This window comes from Osmerus eperlanus, chromosome 10 (assembly GCF_963692335.1).
Source record: "Osmerus eperlanus chromosome 10, fOsmEpe2.1, whole genome shotgun sequence".
Classification (NCBI taxonomy): domain Eukaryota; kingdom Metazoa; phylum Chordata; class Actinopteri; order Osmeriformes; family Osmeridae; genus Osmerus; species Osmerus eperlanus.
Window position 1 is genome coordinate 13,361,868 of NC_085027.1, and position 19,126 is coordinate 13,380,993.

Genomic DNA, 19,126 nt, shown 5'->3' on the forward strand with positions numbered 1-19,126 from the left:
ATCCGCACTGCTGAGAAGGTGATTGGCTGCAATCTGCCTACCCTCGAGGACCTGCACACCTCGAGGACCCTGAGGCGAGCGAGGAAGATTGTGGCCGACTCCTCCCACCCTGGACACTCCCTGTTTCAGTCACTCCCCTCCGGCAGAAGGCTGCGGTCCATCAGGACCAATACCTCACGCCACAAAAACAGTTTCTTCCCTTCCGCTGTTGGCCTCTTCAACAAGGCCAAGGGACCACACTGACTCTAATGACTTCCTGCTTAAAACACACTGCTTTTTGCACTGCATTACACAATTGTATCTTGTACATTTGTATTTTTTGTAATATTTGTATTTTTGTATTTTTATATTGTAATTTGCGGCAACTTATATTTTATTTTATTGTATATTTAATTCTATTCTAATCCCACTTAGTACTGCTAGTTTATGTACCCTTAGTATAGATAGTCCACATATTTAAATTTTAGGTCCCTATATGTTTGTTGTATGCACCTTCCTGCCAAAGCAAATTCCTTGTCTGTGCAAACTTTCATGGCGAATAAATCCCATTCTGATTCTGATTCTGGTATGTACAGCACTCTCGCTTCAGGTGTTGATTCAGCTAACCTTATCCGTGCAGAAGTGAAACTGTTGATTTTGAGAATAAGGGAAAACAATTCCCATCTGAACTTCCAAACTCGTGTTTCTTTCTCTTTTTTGGTGAAAGTTGTACTCATACGATTGCCGTCTTTTTTAGACATACATGGCATTCTTGAGGTGTTCCCGTCCAGGTTCAAAACCCTACACAGTACTGAATCTGCACTTGAACACTTAAATATTTGTAACAATATTTGATTCACTACTACTGATTCCAGGGATTCTGCTATTTGTGATGCTCTTCTTCAACACAGCTGCATTCACACTGTAAACCCCAGTATTCTCCGCTGTCGTCTGGAGCAGTATGCCCCCTCACGCTTGCAACTGGTCCAGAAGGCTGCAGCGGCTCTTTTAACAGCAACAAGCAAACGAGAGCACATCTCTCTCCCGTACGGACCTTCCTTCACTGCCTCCCTACGTTGCTAAATTCATTGTGAAGGTTTTAAAGTTTGCCAAAAGAACATTAAAAAGGCTAGCTCCAACCTAGCTCTCTGATATTTGACATCCACACACCCTTTCAAAGTCAATTAGGTCCACTGACCAGTTGCTCCTGGTTGTCTCCAGATCCAGGCTGGAGCACAGGGGAGATGGCGTCTTTGCGGTTGTTGGAGCACCCAAACTTTGGAACGAGTTGCTCCTGCGTGTTCGACTGACCCCTACTCTGCCTGTTTTTAAATCAAATAGTTATCGCTGGACTTCTCACTCTGTATGAGAGATGTTGTTGTTTTCTTTTGTGTCTGTTGAAGAGCTGTTGGTATTGTGTTGTTTTATGGATTTTGTTATTTGGATTGTGCAGCACTTAGGTCAACCTCTGTTAAATGTGCTTTAGAAATCGATTTGACTTTGCAAACACACACGAGCATCTAATGTATAAATAATCCAATTATTTCAAAGATGCCCTCATCAATAGTGAAATCATCCATTGTGTGTTATGTAGGAATATTGAGAATACAACCACAGGATTTACAGAACAGTAATCCTGTCATGACTGCATTTGCAGGGATGTCAACACTGATAAGATGGATGAGAAGTGACTATGGGAAGCCGTGTTTACAACATCATTCCTGGTGAACCTTGCATGTCACATAGAGGTGTTGGATAAAGATATTCAAACACACACACTAATCTAATCAAAAATATAATCAAGAAGAGAAAATAAATCACATAGAGCAAAACTATCCAAGATGGTGAAGTGGTATTGGAATCCTAGGGCTCCGTTTGAAATGAATCTGACAACAAACCAATTCCCGGGTCAAGTCACAGCGAGCTCAAAGTGTTGATATATGCATGTGTGTAGGTGTGTGCGGGGTCTGCATGCAGGTGAGTTCAAGGACATGTGTGTCTTGGTATGTGTATCTATCCGTGCGCATGTAAGTCGTTTTGGTGTTTGTGTACTGTACTTTTGTGTGTGCCTGTATGTGTTTGAGTGTGTGCGTGTGCGAGAGAGAGACTAACCTGCTGCTGGTGTTGTGCAGGATGACCAGAGCGTCCGGGAAGCCGTCCAGGTTGTAGTCCCCAAGGTGGAGGGTGATGGGCTGGCTCGTTTCCCCAGGAGCCTGTGCAGGGGGCACGAAGCCCCACAGCGTGTCCCTGTTCTGGAAGTCAGCCAGCACGGGTAACCACTGCAACAGCACAGGGACACGGAAGGTTCAGCTGCACAGTTCTGATCACCATTATCACCAGAAAGGTTATTATCATACAGTATATGATGTAGTGTTTTCTCGAGCAGGGATTGTGGTGTTGTGGTACAGTGTCGTGGTGTGACAGGAATGTTGTGGATTCCAACAGGGACTCTATAAAAGCAGTGCAGAGGTCTGGACAAATCCTGAGACAAACTGCTACTTCGAACCCGGTATTTAAAATAACCGACAGTACTACTCATCCGACTGGTCCAGCTAGGTAACCATGGGTACGACTCAGCCGTCATGCTCCGTCCAATCAAACTACATCCTGCAGGCTGCCGCTGCAGCACAGCCAATCACGTCTCGTCTGAGATGGGGAGACTGAGCCTTTGATGACTCGGGTCCACCTGTATTGTTAGGTAGGGGACCTGTAGGACGGCTGCCCGTATGCCTACTATGGGTGATGTTGCTGGAGCTAAGGGCCGGACGACCACAGGGGAACATTCCAGTAATAACTGGAAGGCACACTTTCAGAACTTAAAACATTTGAGTCAGTTCTTCTTCTTATCATTGCAAGCTCCCTCTTGCTAGTTGTCTAGCAACTTCCAGGCAGAGAAAGAGAGAGATAAACAGCAGTTATTCTGACCACAAAGTCACAAAGCTGAGCTATTCAGCAGAAGACCGTCCACACACAGAGCTGTGACGGGGGGGGGGGCTTCCCTCTCCCCCGGGCCTCACTATGATGGTGGGTGGCGGAGATGAAGGAAAGGGGGAGGGGGAACAGATGAGGAGGGTGTCAAGTATTGATGAATGCTAAAGAGCTGGTGTGGGAGAGAGAAAGAGAGGGAGATAGAACAAGAACGACAGCGCGAGCTAGCAGCAGCAGCGAGAGAGAGAGAGAGAAGGAGACAGCAAGAGAGACAGTCAGAGACAGAGAGAGCAAGCGATAGTGACAAGAGAGAAAGAGGGAGAGACAGACGGAGGTAAACAGAGAAAAAGAGAGAGAGGCACAGAGACAGAGAGAGACACAGAGAGAGAGAGAGGAGAGGAGAGAGAGCGAGAGAGAGAGACAGAGAGAGAGAGAGACGTGTTCCTCCACAGGCACACAGGCACGGAGCTGTGCTGGCCTCAGGAGGACTGACACCGCTGCATCGAGGATGAGAGGTCAGGATGGATGCTCATTCTCTCTCTCCCCCGCTCTTCTCCGTCTCTCTCTCTCTCTCTCTCCCCCCTGCCCTTTCCTCTTTTGAATGTTTCTCTCTCTCCGTCTCTCTCTGAATATGTGTACCGGGAGACTAAGAGTACAGGAGAAAACCCTGCGTGTAGAGTAGTGAGCAGATCCTTTCAACTTCATAACATTGAAATTTTTTTACATTTCCAACATCTCTCATTTTACCATTCTCCGTTTCAAACATCTCCGCTTACAACATCTAAACACCTTGTCCACTGTAGGAGCTGGTCCGCAGCATGACTGTGTGGAAGCACCAAGCTCCAAGGACACTGAGCCTCGCCTACCTCAATACACATGCATCCTGTTAACATGCCCAGCCGTGTGGACACATCATTGTATTGGGTGTACGTTTGTGTGTGTGTGTGTGTGTATGCATCTATGTTTGTGTGTGTGAGCGTAATGCCTGCTGTAGTCTTCTAATGGAAAGTAACATGCTCGACTGCTTTACTAGACCAGGCCCACATCTTCATTCCAATGATGCAGTCTCTCTAAAGGAGTATCTTCACGTAACACGCACACACACACGCGCACACACACACACACAAACATAGCATCTATCTCAATCTATCATCTGCCCGGGTTAAGAGGGATTCATGTACTCTCTTAACTACCCTGGAAAATACATGTGGGAGAAGAGAGAGGGAGACGGGGGAAAAAGATGGGGAAAGAGAGGATGGGAGAGAAGAGGAGAGATAATACGAGGAGAGTAAAGGAGAAGAGAGGGGGAAGAGAGAGCACGAGAAAAGGGGAGGGATCAAGGGTGGAGAGCCGTGAAGAAGTAGGGGAGTTTATATTCTCAGGGTGTTTTCGTCTGGAAGGATTTGTGTGTGTGTGTGTGTGTGTATGTGTGTGTGGCAGGGCTGTGCGGGGCCTGAGCAAACAGCCAGGTTCTAGAAGCACCAAACTATTCCGCTCGTGTCTCCTGCTGCTCACTACTGATGAACCCAATCAGGATGGAGAGAACTCAGGATGACACACACATACAAACACACACACACAAACACGCACCCACACACACACTCCTTGCCAGAACACGTGCTCACCCTCTGTTTAATCAGGCAGAGAGCAGACATCATGAGACAATCAGTGTCATACTAGTGTCCCAGCCTCACAGTAATTAACTGGCTCTGCTTGGAAATTGACTAATTATTCATCATTCAGTTATGTGAGATAATCATAATAATAAGAAGAAAAATGATAATAATTAGATTGTTTATTATGCTTTCCTGGTTATTGAGTGTTACAGACTACTACTGCAATACCTCCACATGAGTGGAGTTACTAATGCACGTCCATGTACAATTCATTGGATGTATGCAGTGGGAGGTTTTACTGGTTGTGTATGTTAATATGGAAGGATATTGTAGGAATGTGTCCGCGTTCAACACAGGAAATACGATCCCTCCAAGAACACCTATATGCATAGATATGTTCTACATTTCCAACCAGCTGGACACATATGCTTAAATCAAGAGATCCATGTTTAAGTAGCTCAGGGTTATCACAAGGAGAGGTGTAAGGCCAGGAGGAGAGATGGACGATACTGGATGATGTCTAGGTAATGGAGAGAAAGAGAGAGAGAGAGATAGATATATAGAGAGATAGACGGAGAGCGAGAGAGCGAGAGAGCGAGAGAGAGAGAGAGAGAGAGAGAGAGAGAGAGAGAGAGAGAGAGAGAGAGAGAGAGAGAGAGAGAGAGAGGTGCTGCTGTGCTAGTCTCTGCTCGTCTGTAAGATCATCCAATATCTCTGGTGTTAAGAAGGGCAGGTGCCAGGCACACAAACTGCATTTTTAGTCATCAGTAAAACCCAGCAGCACAGAGCCCACACACATCACGCTACATCCATGCTGCCCCCGCAAAACACACACCGCCCGCACACACGCACGCCCTCAGTCCCTTTGTTTACTAAGGCGAAAAAAGCCGGCGTGTTAGCAGATTCCTGCTCCCATCGATTCCTCTCGGCAGGAACGACGCTTCATTAGTCCAAGAAATTCAAATTTCAGAAGCGACGGGTAGCGTGCATCGAGGTGCCGTTACGTCGATAGAGAACACAGGCGGTGGCGTCGGCGCGCTATCCAGACAGGCTTCTAATGAACCTGCAGCTTTATGATCCAGAGGACGACTGCTAGTGTATCGCTCATCTCCTAATGACTGCAGTGAGACAAACCGATCTGCATGCACGCGTGCACGCAAACACACCCCCCCCCCCCCCCCCCACACACACACACACACACACACACACACACACACACACACACACACACACACACACACACACACACACACACACACACACACACACACACACACACACACACACACACACACACACACACACACACACACACACACGGCTCTGTCCTGGCCAGCTGCTTCACTCCAGCAGACCTGTGTGGATTGTGAAGGCAGCACTATACAGAATGGTGGATGGACATCTCTGCAGTAGCGATGAACGAGTGGGATGGGAGGCGTGGATGTATGCCACGGTGTTGGTGTGGTGCCAGAGAGACCCGGCGTGGCTCTTCAGCATGGACGGCACCTGCTGCCAGTGTGCCATGGCGCCCTCTGTGTGTGTCCGTCACAGAGTGATGACCTCACTCCCCGTGTGAGTGTCTCAGAGTGATGACCTGGGGAGACTTGGCAGAGTGTGCGTGTGTGTGTGTGACCATTAGTAAAACCGTGATCAGTAGGAGAGGAGCCTCTTCGTACACACACACACACACACACACAAGCTCATTCCGGATCATTCCGTTCTGAAATGTTAACAGCAGTGCAAACTGCAGCAGTGGAGAAAAAATGACGAATGGGCAGGAAGGTAAATATTATTTATCGCCTTCAGAAGAAACAAGCTCTACATTCATCAAGGATCTGACAAACTGCTGCTCAAGTCAATTTGAGGACACAGCCTGCTTTACAGGCTGCATGGAAATGAAAGGAACAACTGTGAAGCTGGAGACTAGCAGAACGGAGCCCTCATCACAACTACACACACACACACCGTTTTTGTGCCCCTTTGTATGGAAATGTTACCCCAGTGTGTGTCTGTTTCTCATGTCTCTTCCAAAAAAAAAAAAGTTCCTGCTCTCTCTGGTTGTCTCTCTTTTTCTACTCTCTCTCCATGTTTTATGGATGGTCATCCTTCCCTGCAGATTAAGAGCCATTCAAATCCCGGCAGGCCTGCCTCTCCTCCCCGACCCCCCCCCTCCCCATCGCCCCAGTCCCCACGGGGCTGCAAGCCCATGACAGCTAACGGCTCCATTAACATGTCTGGACCATGTCTGTCTCTCCAAGCTAGGGAGATGGAACGGCTGTGTGTATGTGCACTCCAAAAAAATACCTTCACATCACATGTCAGTGCAAAAATTCTAGTTATGAGATTGCTTATGCTGGAAACGAGAACATTTGGCTGCCAGTGCAATAAGAACATTTGACGAGATTTATTAAAATAATGTCTACTTAAATGAAGTCACCGGGTAAGCCGTTTATACTAGAAACAGGTCAAATTCGATTTCAAAGATGATCACACTCAGTTAGATTTACAGTTTATGCAGTGTGTGTGTATGAGACAGAGGACAGACTTCACTGCCATTGAGATGCAGTCTGATAACTGAGGTCCTTTCAGTCAAAAAACAGAGGTTATAATGTGTTCCTTACTATGGACACAATACTGTGGTGTTCTCGTTAACAACTACTGGTGCAATTGTGTGCGTGTGGGGGTGGGGGGGGTTGCTATAGGGACAGTGTGTCAGTGAGTGGGATGCTATTGTGGCACAGCTGTATACAAACTAATGAGTTGGAGGAACATGTTGACACCGTCAATAATGATCAGATTAGAGTGATAGAAAACTGTCAAAAGATCAAATTACCTCACTATGTGCGTGTGTTTGTATGCTTGTGTTAACAACATTTCTACACACAACAATCATACTGTGGAATATGACTAACGCAACAACACACACTCAGGCCCTAACAAATATCCGCACACACACACACACAACTGGACTTGCTCACTCCACCATCATGCGGCGTGGTCGGTGAATAACGGTGATGTCACAATGGAGTACTACAACCTATTGTAAATGTGAGTGGGCAGATGACTATGTCATGTCATTGTTGATGTATAGTACTGTACCGTACATCAACTGACTTCAAAACATCTGCTTGATGAATATGACATCAGATGACGAGGATGTGACAGTGGCGCAGAATACCACGCCCGGTCCTGAATGCTGGCGACGTGGTGAATGATGGTGATGTCATCGTGGAAACATTGAATACAAGCAGAAGGCCGGCGGGGTCATGACGTCAGGTCAGCGTACCTGATTGTCTCCTGGCCTGGACAGATAGATGGCACTCCTCACGCAGCTGGGGTCCATACACACTGGCAAGAGGTGGTCCTGGAACCCATCACCATCTGGACACACACACACACACACACACACACACACATCCCAGATAAGACTCCCAATAGATGACCTAGTCCCCCCGGGTGGTGGAGCCGAAGATGGAGCAGAGGAGAGGAGGCCTCCAGCATCCGGAAGGTTGAGACAATGACATTAACACAGTCAGACAGAAGAACTGAGGGGGAGGAGGGGAAATCACATTAAGGTTGTCAGACAGCACACAGCGGAGTTTGCGCGCGTGTGTGAGAGAGAGGGATGGAGAGAGGATGAGAGATGAGGGGAGAGAGAGAGAGAGAGAGAGAGAGAGAGAGAGAGAGAGAGAGAGAGAGAGAGAGAGAGAGAGAGAGAGAGAGAGAGAGAGAGAGAGAGAGAGAGAGAGAGAGAGAGAGAGAGAGAGAGAGAGAGAGAGAGAGAGAGAGAGAGAGAGAGAGAGAGAGATGAACATAATTTAGTCGTTTGGTGATCTTAGCATGCCTGTCAGTCTCTATATTGTTCCCAGGCATTACTGAGGTTGACAGCTCAGTGTTATGTGACACACACCAGCACGCGCGTGCGCAAAAACTGAGGGGGAAACCGAATAAAGTGAGAGAAGCCAGCAGGTGGATGTAGAGGAAGGGAGAGGTGGAGAAGCCAGCAGGTGGATGTAGAGGAAGGGAGAGTTGGAGAAGCCAGCAGGTGGATGTAGAGGAAGGGAGAGGTGGAGAAGCAAGCAGCGGGAGGGAGATAAGAACAGGATAAAACACGTCTCTTCTGTGGGTGAACAAGAGAGTCGCAGACAGAGAGAGAAGACAGAGAGTAACAAGAGACAGGGGCACAGGAAGACGGGATGACACACAGAGAGAGAGAGCTGTAGGGGAGAGAGAGAGAGACAGAGAGAGAGATAGAGAGAGAGAGAGGTGAAAGGCGAGGGAGCGTGGCAGTTCACAGGGAGGGACGGAGGGGCGGCGATAGAGAAGAAGAAAGAGAGACACACGGCAGGAGAGGACTGCGGTTCCTGTCTGTGCTGGGATTCAGGGGAACACCATTGACATTCATAGGATACAACACAGGAGCAAAAATAATGTAAATCAGAGAGCCAGCCTGGAGAGAGACAAGGAGATTACACCCTGACACACACACACAACAGCCAGTAAACAGTCACATATGGCTTTTCTCTGATATGGGCCTTGAAAAAGTGTGTGTGTGTGTTTCGATTTGTGAGGGAGACTCTACCCAGCACAGTAGTTGCTCACACAAGACATTCATGGCAGTGTCTTTATGTTGCTGTGTAGAAAAATGCCACAAAACAATGTCCTGCCTTCCTGTCAGGCAGCTGCTAAACACAGCAGTGTGTGTGTGTGATTGTGTCACAATAAGGGCTCATTTAAGCAGCCATTCCCTCCCTTAGTTTAACACCTTGTGCATTTACATAGCACCTCAAATGGTGCTGTCAAGTCATCAGGGACAACAACAAACACATTGTCAACATCATCATCCTCCTCGACGCCAACATCACCCTAATCAAACCTTCATCATCCCCCTCGTTAAAATCATTATGAATCTCCACAATGTCATCCTGGTCCTGATCTGCCAGCAAATCCTCGCCAATGGCGTTCCATCTCACTACCCTATTCCTGAATTATGCACCAGACACTGTCACTTTGAGCTATGCAATTACAGCTCTGATAAGACAGACAGGCTTGTATGTGTGACATATGCTGGGCATCCATCAAACGGAGTTCTCCAGGTGGCCTCCTTATTCTGCGGTGGATGAACCGCTCCTCTCAAAACACACAAACTACGAGAGGTTAATAATCCAGAAATAGACTCTCTACTGGAGTGTTTCTCAGAATGGGCGTGTGGTTGCAGATGTGTGTGTGTGTGCTAGAGAGAGTGTCAGTGTGTGTATACATGTGTGTAAGAGTGTGTCAGTGTGCATACTAGTGTGTGTACGTGTGTATGAGAGAGAGAGCCAGAAAGAAAAAGAGAGACACAGAAAGAAAAAGAGAGACAGAAAGAGAGACAGAGAGAGAGAACGTGTCATTGTGTGTAGAGTACGCGTGAGTGCGTGTGTGAGTGGAGGTTTTAGAGGAAGGTCACTGCTGTATCTCTGATCTACCACTGAGGTGTGGGCGGGAGAGGAGAGACGAGGAGAAGAGAGGAGTGAGAATTGACAGCTTGGAGTGTGATCAGAATAATTCCCACTTCGAATCAGACTGGAGAGCCACACTCCCTGCTTTCCCTCTCTCCTTCTCTCCCCCTCTCTCTCCCCCCCCCCCCCCCCCCCCCCCCCCCTCTCTCTCTCTCTCTCTCTCTCTCTCTCTCTCTCTCGCTCTCTCTCTCTCCCCCCCCCCTCTCTCTCTCTCTCTCTCTCTCGCTCAATTTCACCATAAACTTTCCTTGTAAAGGCATGTTTTCAGGTCAGGTTTTTGAATGGATTTATTTTTCTGCTAGTTGATGTAAGGTGTACCAACATTCAAATGAGCATATCTTTGCTTTTATCAATGTATGACACATCCTTTGAATGCTTACGATCTGCACTTTCATGATCAATAAAAAACTGATAAATAACCTTGCATTACCTTGGGGAACAAAATACCAGCTCCTGTCACATATGATGACTTTGCTGTTTGTCTTTCTATCTATTATGTGATCATTACGGCTCCTCTGTTCATTCAGTTGTATGTGTATTGAATTAATTCAATTTTAAATAGCATCATCTCCATCCCTCCACCTGCTACATGAAAGAGCTTTACTGAAATTCAGAAGCAGGAACAGGCTTTATCTCCAGCGAGTTCCTTCAGGAACCTTCCCAGAATCCTTAGCTTCACCAGGCATATAACTGACCTTAGGATTCCATCCTCACAGCCAGGCAACAGCTTGTGTTGTGTGGAATTTTCATGGTGGCAATGAGGAAACACAGATTAAATAAATGAAAAGTTCTTGTTTGCTAAACTAAGCCGGAGATTGGAGCCAAAGAGGCCCTCAAGAGATAAGGACTGAAGCACACACAGAAAATAACATATAGGTCATTTCTCCTGCCATTGCCAGGGATTCATGCATAATTGCCCTTTTGGGATATAGCACAATTTGTACTCTGAATATTTGATGGTTCCTGATAAAAGATTGAACTCACCATTGAGTTTATGGATATGGCTATACATGTGTTTGTGTGTGTGCACGTGGGAAAGTGTCTGTGTGTCTGTGTGTGTGTGTGTATAAATCTCAAAACTCAACCCAAAACTGATAGAAGCATGGATAGCCCTACTCTCGTACAACAGTAATCACAAACCAGAAGAAGGACAATCCCAAACGGAACATTCCCTTATCCAGCCAGGGCCAGCAGACTGCTCCTCCCGTGTCGTGTGGAGTTGAATCCAGACAGTTTTCTATAAATAGAAGCTCTGCGGCAGCAAGCTTTCGCAAGGACGACGGAGTGCATCTTTAAGATTACACCGCTGGGATTTAGTCCCAACGTGGGCTAAATCCTAATCCAGCACACAGTTGAACAATGAGTGATGCAGAGATTTCGTAACGAGATAAGACGCAGGGAAAGTTTGTTCGTGGGGGGGGGGGGGGGGGAGCAGGGGGGGGAGCAGGGGGAAAATGGCACTGCCAAAGGAACACAGGCAGCAGCATTCAGAGCCCTTTGAAGACCTGAACTTCTAGTACAGGACAAGGGCACTGAAGGAGACAAGACATGAAAGACGTACACACACACAGAAGCCTCACCGAAATCAACGAAAGTGGACTGTCCAACCACATGGGTGGCTGGAGGAGGAGTTTCTGACAGCGTTCTGGTGAAGTTCCCATCCTGGGGAGGAAGAGGAGGAACATGTTAAACATGGAAAAAACACACACACACAAGCACACTTACACACTGGTCGTATGTTATCCTCCTGGCTATTTAAACCCTTTGTGCCATCATTAACCCTGAACCTGTGGGAGGAATGGCGGCAATAGATCAATATGTTCCAGAGTCATACATTCACTGGTTTCACAAGGTCAGTGCTGAGATGTGCTGTAACACTGACTGACTGGCTTGTTCCTGGAGAAGGTGAGGCGTCTAGAGACTGCAAGTGTGAGCTGGACCCCACGGCTTATTTACACATAATCACACATGAATTATGAATACCGTCTAGTCTTCTCAGTAATAACATCTAAATACTGCATCTCGGCTGAATGAACAGAAGGGGAGGGAAGAGAGAGAGAGGGAGGGAGGGAAAGAGAGAGAGAGAAAATGAGGATTTAGTGTGTGTAAAGGGTTCCTTTCTGCCAGGGAAACAGATGTGATTGGAAACTGTCAGAGATAAGGCCTGTAAAATTGAGAGGGACATAGAGAGAAAGAGTGAAGAGACAGACAGAGAAACACAGAGAGACACACACACAGAAGGAGAGAGAGAGAGAGAGAGAGAGAGAGAGAGAGAGAGAGAGAGAGAGAGAGAGAGAGAGAGAGAGAGGGGGAGAGAAAGAGAGACAGGAAGACCACTCTTCCTCTACTCCTTATTTACATTTAGTCATTTATCAGACGCACTTATCCAGAGCGACTTACAATAAGTACAGGGACATTCTCCCTGAGGCAAGTAGGGTGAAGTGCCTTGCCCAAGGACACAACGTCATTTTTCACGGCCGGGAATTGAACCGGCAACCTTCTGATTACTAGCCCGCTTCCCTAACCGCTCAGCCACCTGACTCCAGGTGGCTGAGCGGTTATCATGATTATGTTTAGGGATGCGTATTGATAAGATTTTAACGATTCCGACTCCTTATCAATCTCTTATCGATTCTCCCCTCTACAGCCAACTAGGGTCTGTGCGTCCTGCACCCCCCCACACACACACACTCGTTCTAAACAAATTTCTCAAACTGGCTTTGACTGGCTCTGGAATGAGCTAATACCTACCACCTCTAGGCCTCTTCAGGCCTCTGTTTTCAAAACTAAATCTAGTCGGAGATATAAACTTTCAGTTTCCTTGTGTTCAAGCTTCTATTACTCAACACCAGTAGGACTTACAGGGGTCCTAACAACAGGGGAAATAACTTCAGTGGCACCTTTCAAAAGAGACCATTTACATGCATGTACTCCAAATGGTTCAACAACAGCTTTCAATGTACTTTGGGTATGTTGTTTAGGCGTTTTCAGGCACATTTAACAGGATTATTAAAAGGTTAAACAATTAAAATGCTAAGTTTAATAATGGATTAAAAATCGATATGCTCAGTTTAATAATGGGACACGCAAACGTTTGCTGATAACACACTCCGCCCCGATAACATGAAATTATCAATAAGATCAATACTAATGGGAGACAAATGCCGGAGCTAAAATGTATGCTTCAAACAACGGGACAGAAGATAACTAGATCGACTACACACAATAAAGGCAAATTGCTTCACACAGTAACAAGTGGTTGTGATCACTTTTGAGCAGTTTAGCTCTACCTTAGATAGTTATGAGAGATGAAGAGATGAAGCGCGAACGTTAGCTGCGCTGCTGCATGCATCGAACACATGACATTCCAGTAACTTCATTCCATGCTGTGTGTTCAAATGCTTCTTCATATTTGTAGTTTTTCCTCCCTTCGACGAAATATACTTTTTACACGCGTTACAAGTGGCGTTGTTGTAATTTTGTCGTGTGAAATACAACCAAACTTTAGAACGCTTCTTCCTAGTTGCCATGTTTGCTGCAGTCTGTCTGAGTAAACTATAAAAGTTTGCGCATGCGCAACGGCACAGAGAATCGTTAACAGAATCGTTAAGGAATTTTGCTAACGATTCCAAGGAATCGATTCACTGGGAACCGGTTCTAAACAAGAACCGGTTCTCGATACCCATCCCTAATTATGTTGTTTGGAAATATTTGTACAAACAAATGTATTCCATGCCAATAAAGTGAAGAGAAAAGAGTGCGATGACAACAGAGAAACCTGCCTTTTACGTTCCCTCCCCACTCATGCTTATTTTTGGCTGCAAGTCAGACAAAAGGTAAGGGGGTGGTGACCAACACAGATAGATAGATGGATAGATAGATAGAGAGAGGGATGGAGGGAGGGCATCTCTCCTGCCGGCATTGTCAAAGTGCTCTTTCTGATTCGAAAGCGGGACATTCATCATTAACTCTCTCGCAATCTCTCCTTCGCCAACTCCCACCATCTCCCTCCCTACCGCCCTCCCTCACAAGCACTGAGATGTTATCCTCAAATCACCTCGCAGGCCCAACCCAGGGCAGCAGGGTGAGACTAGCTGGCTCTGGACTCAGTAGTGTCCTGGCTGAGGGACCACAGTAGGGCTGGCCGGCTGCTCTGGCTAGATCACGTGTGGCTACAGTGATGCGAAAGGACTGGGGCACAAACATACACACATAAACACCCACTCATAACACACACACACACACACACACACACAACCGCGTAAGCAATGCATCACTCTCCATGCTTACCTATAGTTAATTTCTCAATGTAAGACTCAGCCTTAATCAGAGAACAAAACAGAACACTTAATCAGAAGATTATATGGAGATGCTCTGATTACTGAATAACTGTGTGTGTGTGTGTGTGTGGTACTGTATATCTATGTGAGACAGCTGATTATGAAGTAGGGCTGAAGGTGGCAAGACACAAAAGCATGTGGAAGGCTGATTGACCATTTGTGATTTAAACCACAGTGCTGACTAATGGCTTTAACCAAGAGGGAGAGAGAGACAAAGAGTTAATGAGACAAAGCGGGAGACAGAAAGAGAGAGAGACAAAAGAGAGAGAGAGATCTTACGCTAGAACTTAGGGGTCAGAGTGTTAACCCTGTGCAGTGAGTAGGGAATGTGATCTAAAACTCAGTCATGGACTCGTACTGCTTGGATGATTGAGTGTGAAGCCTGGCCAGATTCTATCTGCTGTGTTTCCCTCTCTGGCGCACCCTGATTGAGACGCAGTTGACTGATGTGTGAAGACATACAGCACGGCAAGACCTGATCGCACAAACGAGAGAGAGGGAGCGAAAGAGAGAGAGAGATGGTGAAAGAAAGAGACGGGATGGATTTAAGAGAGAGGGAGGTGGGAGGACGCAATGTTGAAGGGCCGCTAGCACGCGTCTGGCTAATGTGTTTCTCTTGGCTGTTTGGTTGGCTCGGAGGACAGCCTCCTGGCCTCGACGCTTCAACAGCCCCATCCCATCTCCCCTGGAGGGACGGGGCCGGCGCGGGGCCGGGCCGCGTCCTGGCCAATGAAACCCCTACTCACTGGGCTCTCTCCCCCATGGTAAACAGAGCCAGCCTCTGGTGTAATCAGAGAGGAGAGAGAGAGGGGATATCGAGGCAGACTTAGAAGGAGAGCAGGGAGAAAGTAATTAAAATCAAGTGTTGAAATGGGCGCGGGCGCTGGCCTGTGACCGGCGGAGCGGAGGCCGCTAAACGAAATAGCGCACGGTGACGCGGCCCGGAGGGGATTACCGGGGTCTTACACTGGAAGGAACCAGGAAATGAGTCCCCTGTGTGCGTGTGTGTGTGTGTGTTTGTGTCACGCTGGGTTGGGTGGAATTGTGCCTCGTTCCGTGTTGGATGGGGTTGCGTATGTGCGTTTGTATGCGTCTCAATGTGTGTGTGCGTGCGTCTCAACTTGAACCCAGTCCCATTGCTGTTCTACCAACAGTGGCGATACCAAAATCCTTGAAAGATAAGAGCAGGAGGAGGAGAGGAGGTCAAAGGGTAGAATTAGAAAGGCTGACTGCTGATTACCTAGCCAATCACCACTTCTCCTACTGTGAGTGCACAGTATCTGTGTGTATACGTGTGTGTGTGTGGATGGTAGGGGATACCACAAAGGCCCTGGCCTTTACAGCAATGTCTCGGTGACCTTTACCAAGATCCATCTACAGCACAGCCCTGTGTGCCAGCACAGTTCTTTCTGTCTTTCATCCATGTCTACCCTTCCAACCTTTAGCCCCTCATTTCATCAGTTCTGCCATTCCTCTACCTACTCTATCCTTCATTTCGACACACTCCTCCCCTCTCTCCATCTCTCCTTTCAAGTCTTTGTGGAGTAGTCGGGGGTTTGTGTTCAGTGCCTCCTTAATGATTTCCAGAATGGTGTGTGTGTGTGTGTGTGTGATAGAGAGAGTGTGTGTCTGAATGTGAGCTAACTGCAGGAACAGCAGCAGGGGGTCGCTCTACAGACCAGAGGCCAGTGGTGTCTTTGTACTGCCAGAGAAGACACACACACACTATTAGACAACTACCTGCTGAGATACACACAATTACAAGAAGGTATCGGAAACGCACCTTGTTAATCCACGTCTCGAAGCCTAGAACATCTTTGTCCCTGGTTGTGAGGAATAAATCTGAAAAGAAAAGAATTAAAGAATTATTAGTTGTTGTTTTTTTCCGACCTTTTCATCTTTGTTTTGAAGTGTTTCACTTTTCCTTTTGTGAATGTTGTCTGGAATGCCTTTTTGGGTGTGCTCTTAAACAATGGCTCCTTGGTTCTTGACTGCACATTAAACTGCATGACTCCGCATTTTCAAACACCAAGCTTCTGTCTCCGCTGCACAACGGCTAATTGTACATTAAATAATGGCATCGATTAGATCCCTGTTCACCGTGCTCGCCTTATAAACCTTGGCAAAGGCATCTTTCCAGCATACACGCACGCACACACAATCATGAGACGCGCACTTAGCAAATGCGCTTGCGTTATCTGTCAAGGCCCAAGGCAAACCGTCCGTCTTTAAACACTCTGCCGTTGGTCACGATCAAAGCCAGCATGATCATTCTAATGGTGTCTGGGCCTCCACTTCCAGTGAGCTGTTAAAATGATTTGTGGAGTAGAACGCTGTCATCTTTTCTCTAGTCAATACCTCAATTGCACCTGCCGAGCACCCCTTCATATCAGCCCTGAGAATCCAATATCTGACAGGGATAATTCACCCTGCGGGTCTGGGGATTGGAGAGGGGCGGGCTGGGCTGGGTGTAGGGGAGGCTAGCCACGCTGAATATTGACCTGATGGGTGGACAAAAGAAAAGAGGCAGAAGAGAGAGGAGGGAAGACGGAGGAGAGGAGAGGGAGAGGCACAGACAAGAGAGGTAGCAGGAAAGGAGAGGTGTATGTCGAAGTAGAGGAGGGGAGTAAGTAAAGGGAGGAGGAGGAGAGGAGGAAGAACCGGGAGGAGAGGAGGGAGGGAAAGGAGAGGAGTAGAGGAGAGGGAGAAAGGAAGGAGAGCAGAGAAACCGCAGTGAATGAGAAGTGGTTACAGGAAGCCTCAGTGACATGGAAAGCTTCCGTCTAATCAAGGCTGGAGTCTGGCTGAGCTTGCTGATAGGCCGATTAATCAGCCTGTTTACAGCTCATCAACACCACTGGGCGCCCCGCTTTGCTCTTGACTGACAGGGCGCTTACTGCAGCGCCACAGTGAGCCCATCAACATGCCTCCACCCTCCATTTTGGACCGTTTCATCAGAGAGGGTGTACAGTGGGTGAGCCGAGCGCCTGACAGACATCGTGGAGGACCCTGCTAATGCCTGAGGAGGGACAGGAAGTGACAGGAGGACGCCTGGCTCCAGCGTTAATGGCTCTGTGAAGATATTGTATTTCTTTTTTCTTCTCGTCAACGTGAACTGAGGTCTAGACTCCGGGGGCCCTCACGATCAGCCTCGTGGACGGGGCGAAGAGACTCGTGCCTCCGAACAGGGATGTATTATTCAGGTGTGGGTGACGGGGGGGGGGCTTTTGTCTCTAAGTGAGATGTCGTGTCACGGGGGTAATTACAAGCTCGCAGCCTCCGATTGCGGAGCGATCTCAGAAGCTCATTAGAGGAACGCCTCAATAATTCATCGAGTCAAAACTTTTAATTGATCCGACCACGTGTCGCCATCTAGTCGGCATCTTCAAACACAGCTCCTCTCTAACGGTCTTCATTGCAAAAGTGGAAATCTGTAATCTGCTGATTATTCTCGGCCTCCCCCGCCTCCTCTCTCTCTCTCTCTCTCTCTCTCTCTCTCTCTACCGGATTATCCAGAGAGGTTTGCGTTCCGAAACCTCTCGTCCGATGAAGAGAGGGATCTCGATCCGGCAGGCGGGAGGCGAGGAAGACTCGGTCGGAGGAGATGGAGCTGGAGGCTGTAAACACGCTGACCCCAGTCTCACATCTCTCCTGAAAAACATGCTGACCCGACAGGTCTGGGGGAGAGAGGCCGTGTATGGATCATCCCTATCACACCCTCCCGTCTACTCACAACCAATCACATCTCCCCTATGACTCACTAACCCTGCCTCGTGTCATAACGCATCAGGGTTATGACTTACAATATGATGACATATAAAATAGGCAGACAGGCTGACAGACCAACAGATTGACAGACCGACAGACGGCTCACTCGACTGACCGACAAGCTGGGCGACAAACAGGATGGTCTGCTTGAGAGAACCGCCCTTCTTGATCACCGCCATGTTAGAGTCATGCTCTGATTCCGGAGACGCGTGCACACGCAGATCCATCCAGAATCGCGCACGATGATGTCTTGGCTTTCCTCACCGCCAGGAGGAATTCTCCCAGGGTGCATTGCTGCCAACGCCTCCGTGCCCCTCTATGTTCGTGAGCCGCTGTGTTTGCTGTTGGTGTGTTGGTTGTCATGGGCTGTCTGGCAAGTCGCCATTCATTATCAGCATGAATATTTCAAAGAAACTCCCGGATTAAAATATTAACAAGCACATTAAGATTAAAGCTCTGCCTTTGGGCCCAAAAAACATCAAGCCGATGTTGGAATTCAGGATGTTCATGACAAGAGGAAGGACTGTTAAGGGAATGTTGGGCCCCTTTCCACAACCCATACATCGCAAGCTAACGATCACCTACTTCCAGCCAGTAGGCATATCTACGCCTAGAGATGTGTTACGGTGCCATATTGTCAGCTTTATAGCTAAACCCATCATTCTGATGTTACCCCACAAACAATAGTGCTCCACGACCTAGAACGATATTTGTCAAAATAGGTCGGAGCCAGCTCTCAGTCTCATCCCCAGACGTAGTGACACGTCTGTGAGGTACGGAGGAAGGGCGGTGAGGATGAGCATGACACGGTTCACCCTGGTCTCACACCCGTCCAGGCAACACACACACACACACCTGGCCATATGGTCACTTTAACACCTGAACACCTGATAACTGAAATAATGGTGTTACATACATTAAACCAGGCATTATTATTTAAGATGGAATCATTCCTGGCCATCCTAAGGCCTGGTCACCTCAAAACCTGCACACC

The 19,126-nt window shown here is 47.6% G+C and overlaps 1 protein-coding gene across 1 annotated transcript in view; it reads right to left on the minus strand.

Annotated features, from left to right (window-relative positions):
• itfg1 (integrin alpha FG-GAP repeat containing 1) overlaps positions 1-18,311 on the minus strand; it is a 63,608-nt gene extending 45,297 nt beyond the window's left edge. The window contains exons 1-5 of the mRNA XM_062471817.1: positions 18,248-18,311; positions 16,148-16,206; positions 11,605-11,686; positions 7,810-7,904; positions 2,092-2,258 (exon numbers count right to left, since the gene is read on the minus strand). Of these exons, the coding sequence (XP_062327801.1) occupies positions 2,092-2,258; positions 7,810-7,904; positions 11,605-11,686; positions 16,148-16,206; positions 18,248-18,311 (467 nt within the window). The remainder of the gene's footprint in view (positions 1-2,091; positions 2,259-7,809; positions 7,905-11,604; positions 11,687-16,147; positions 16,207-18,247) is intronic.
• Between the last annotated feature and the right edge of the window lie 815 nt (positions 18,312-19,126).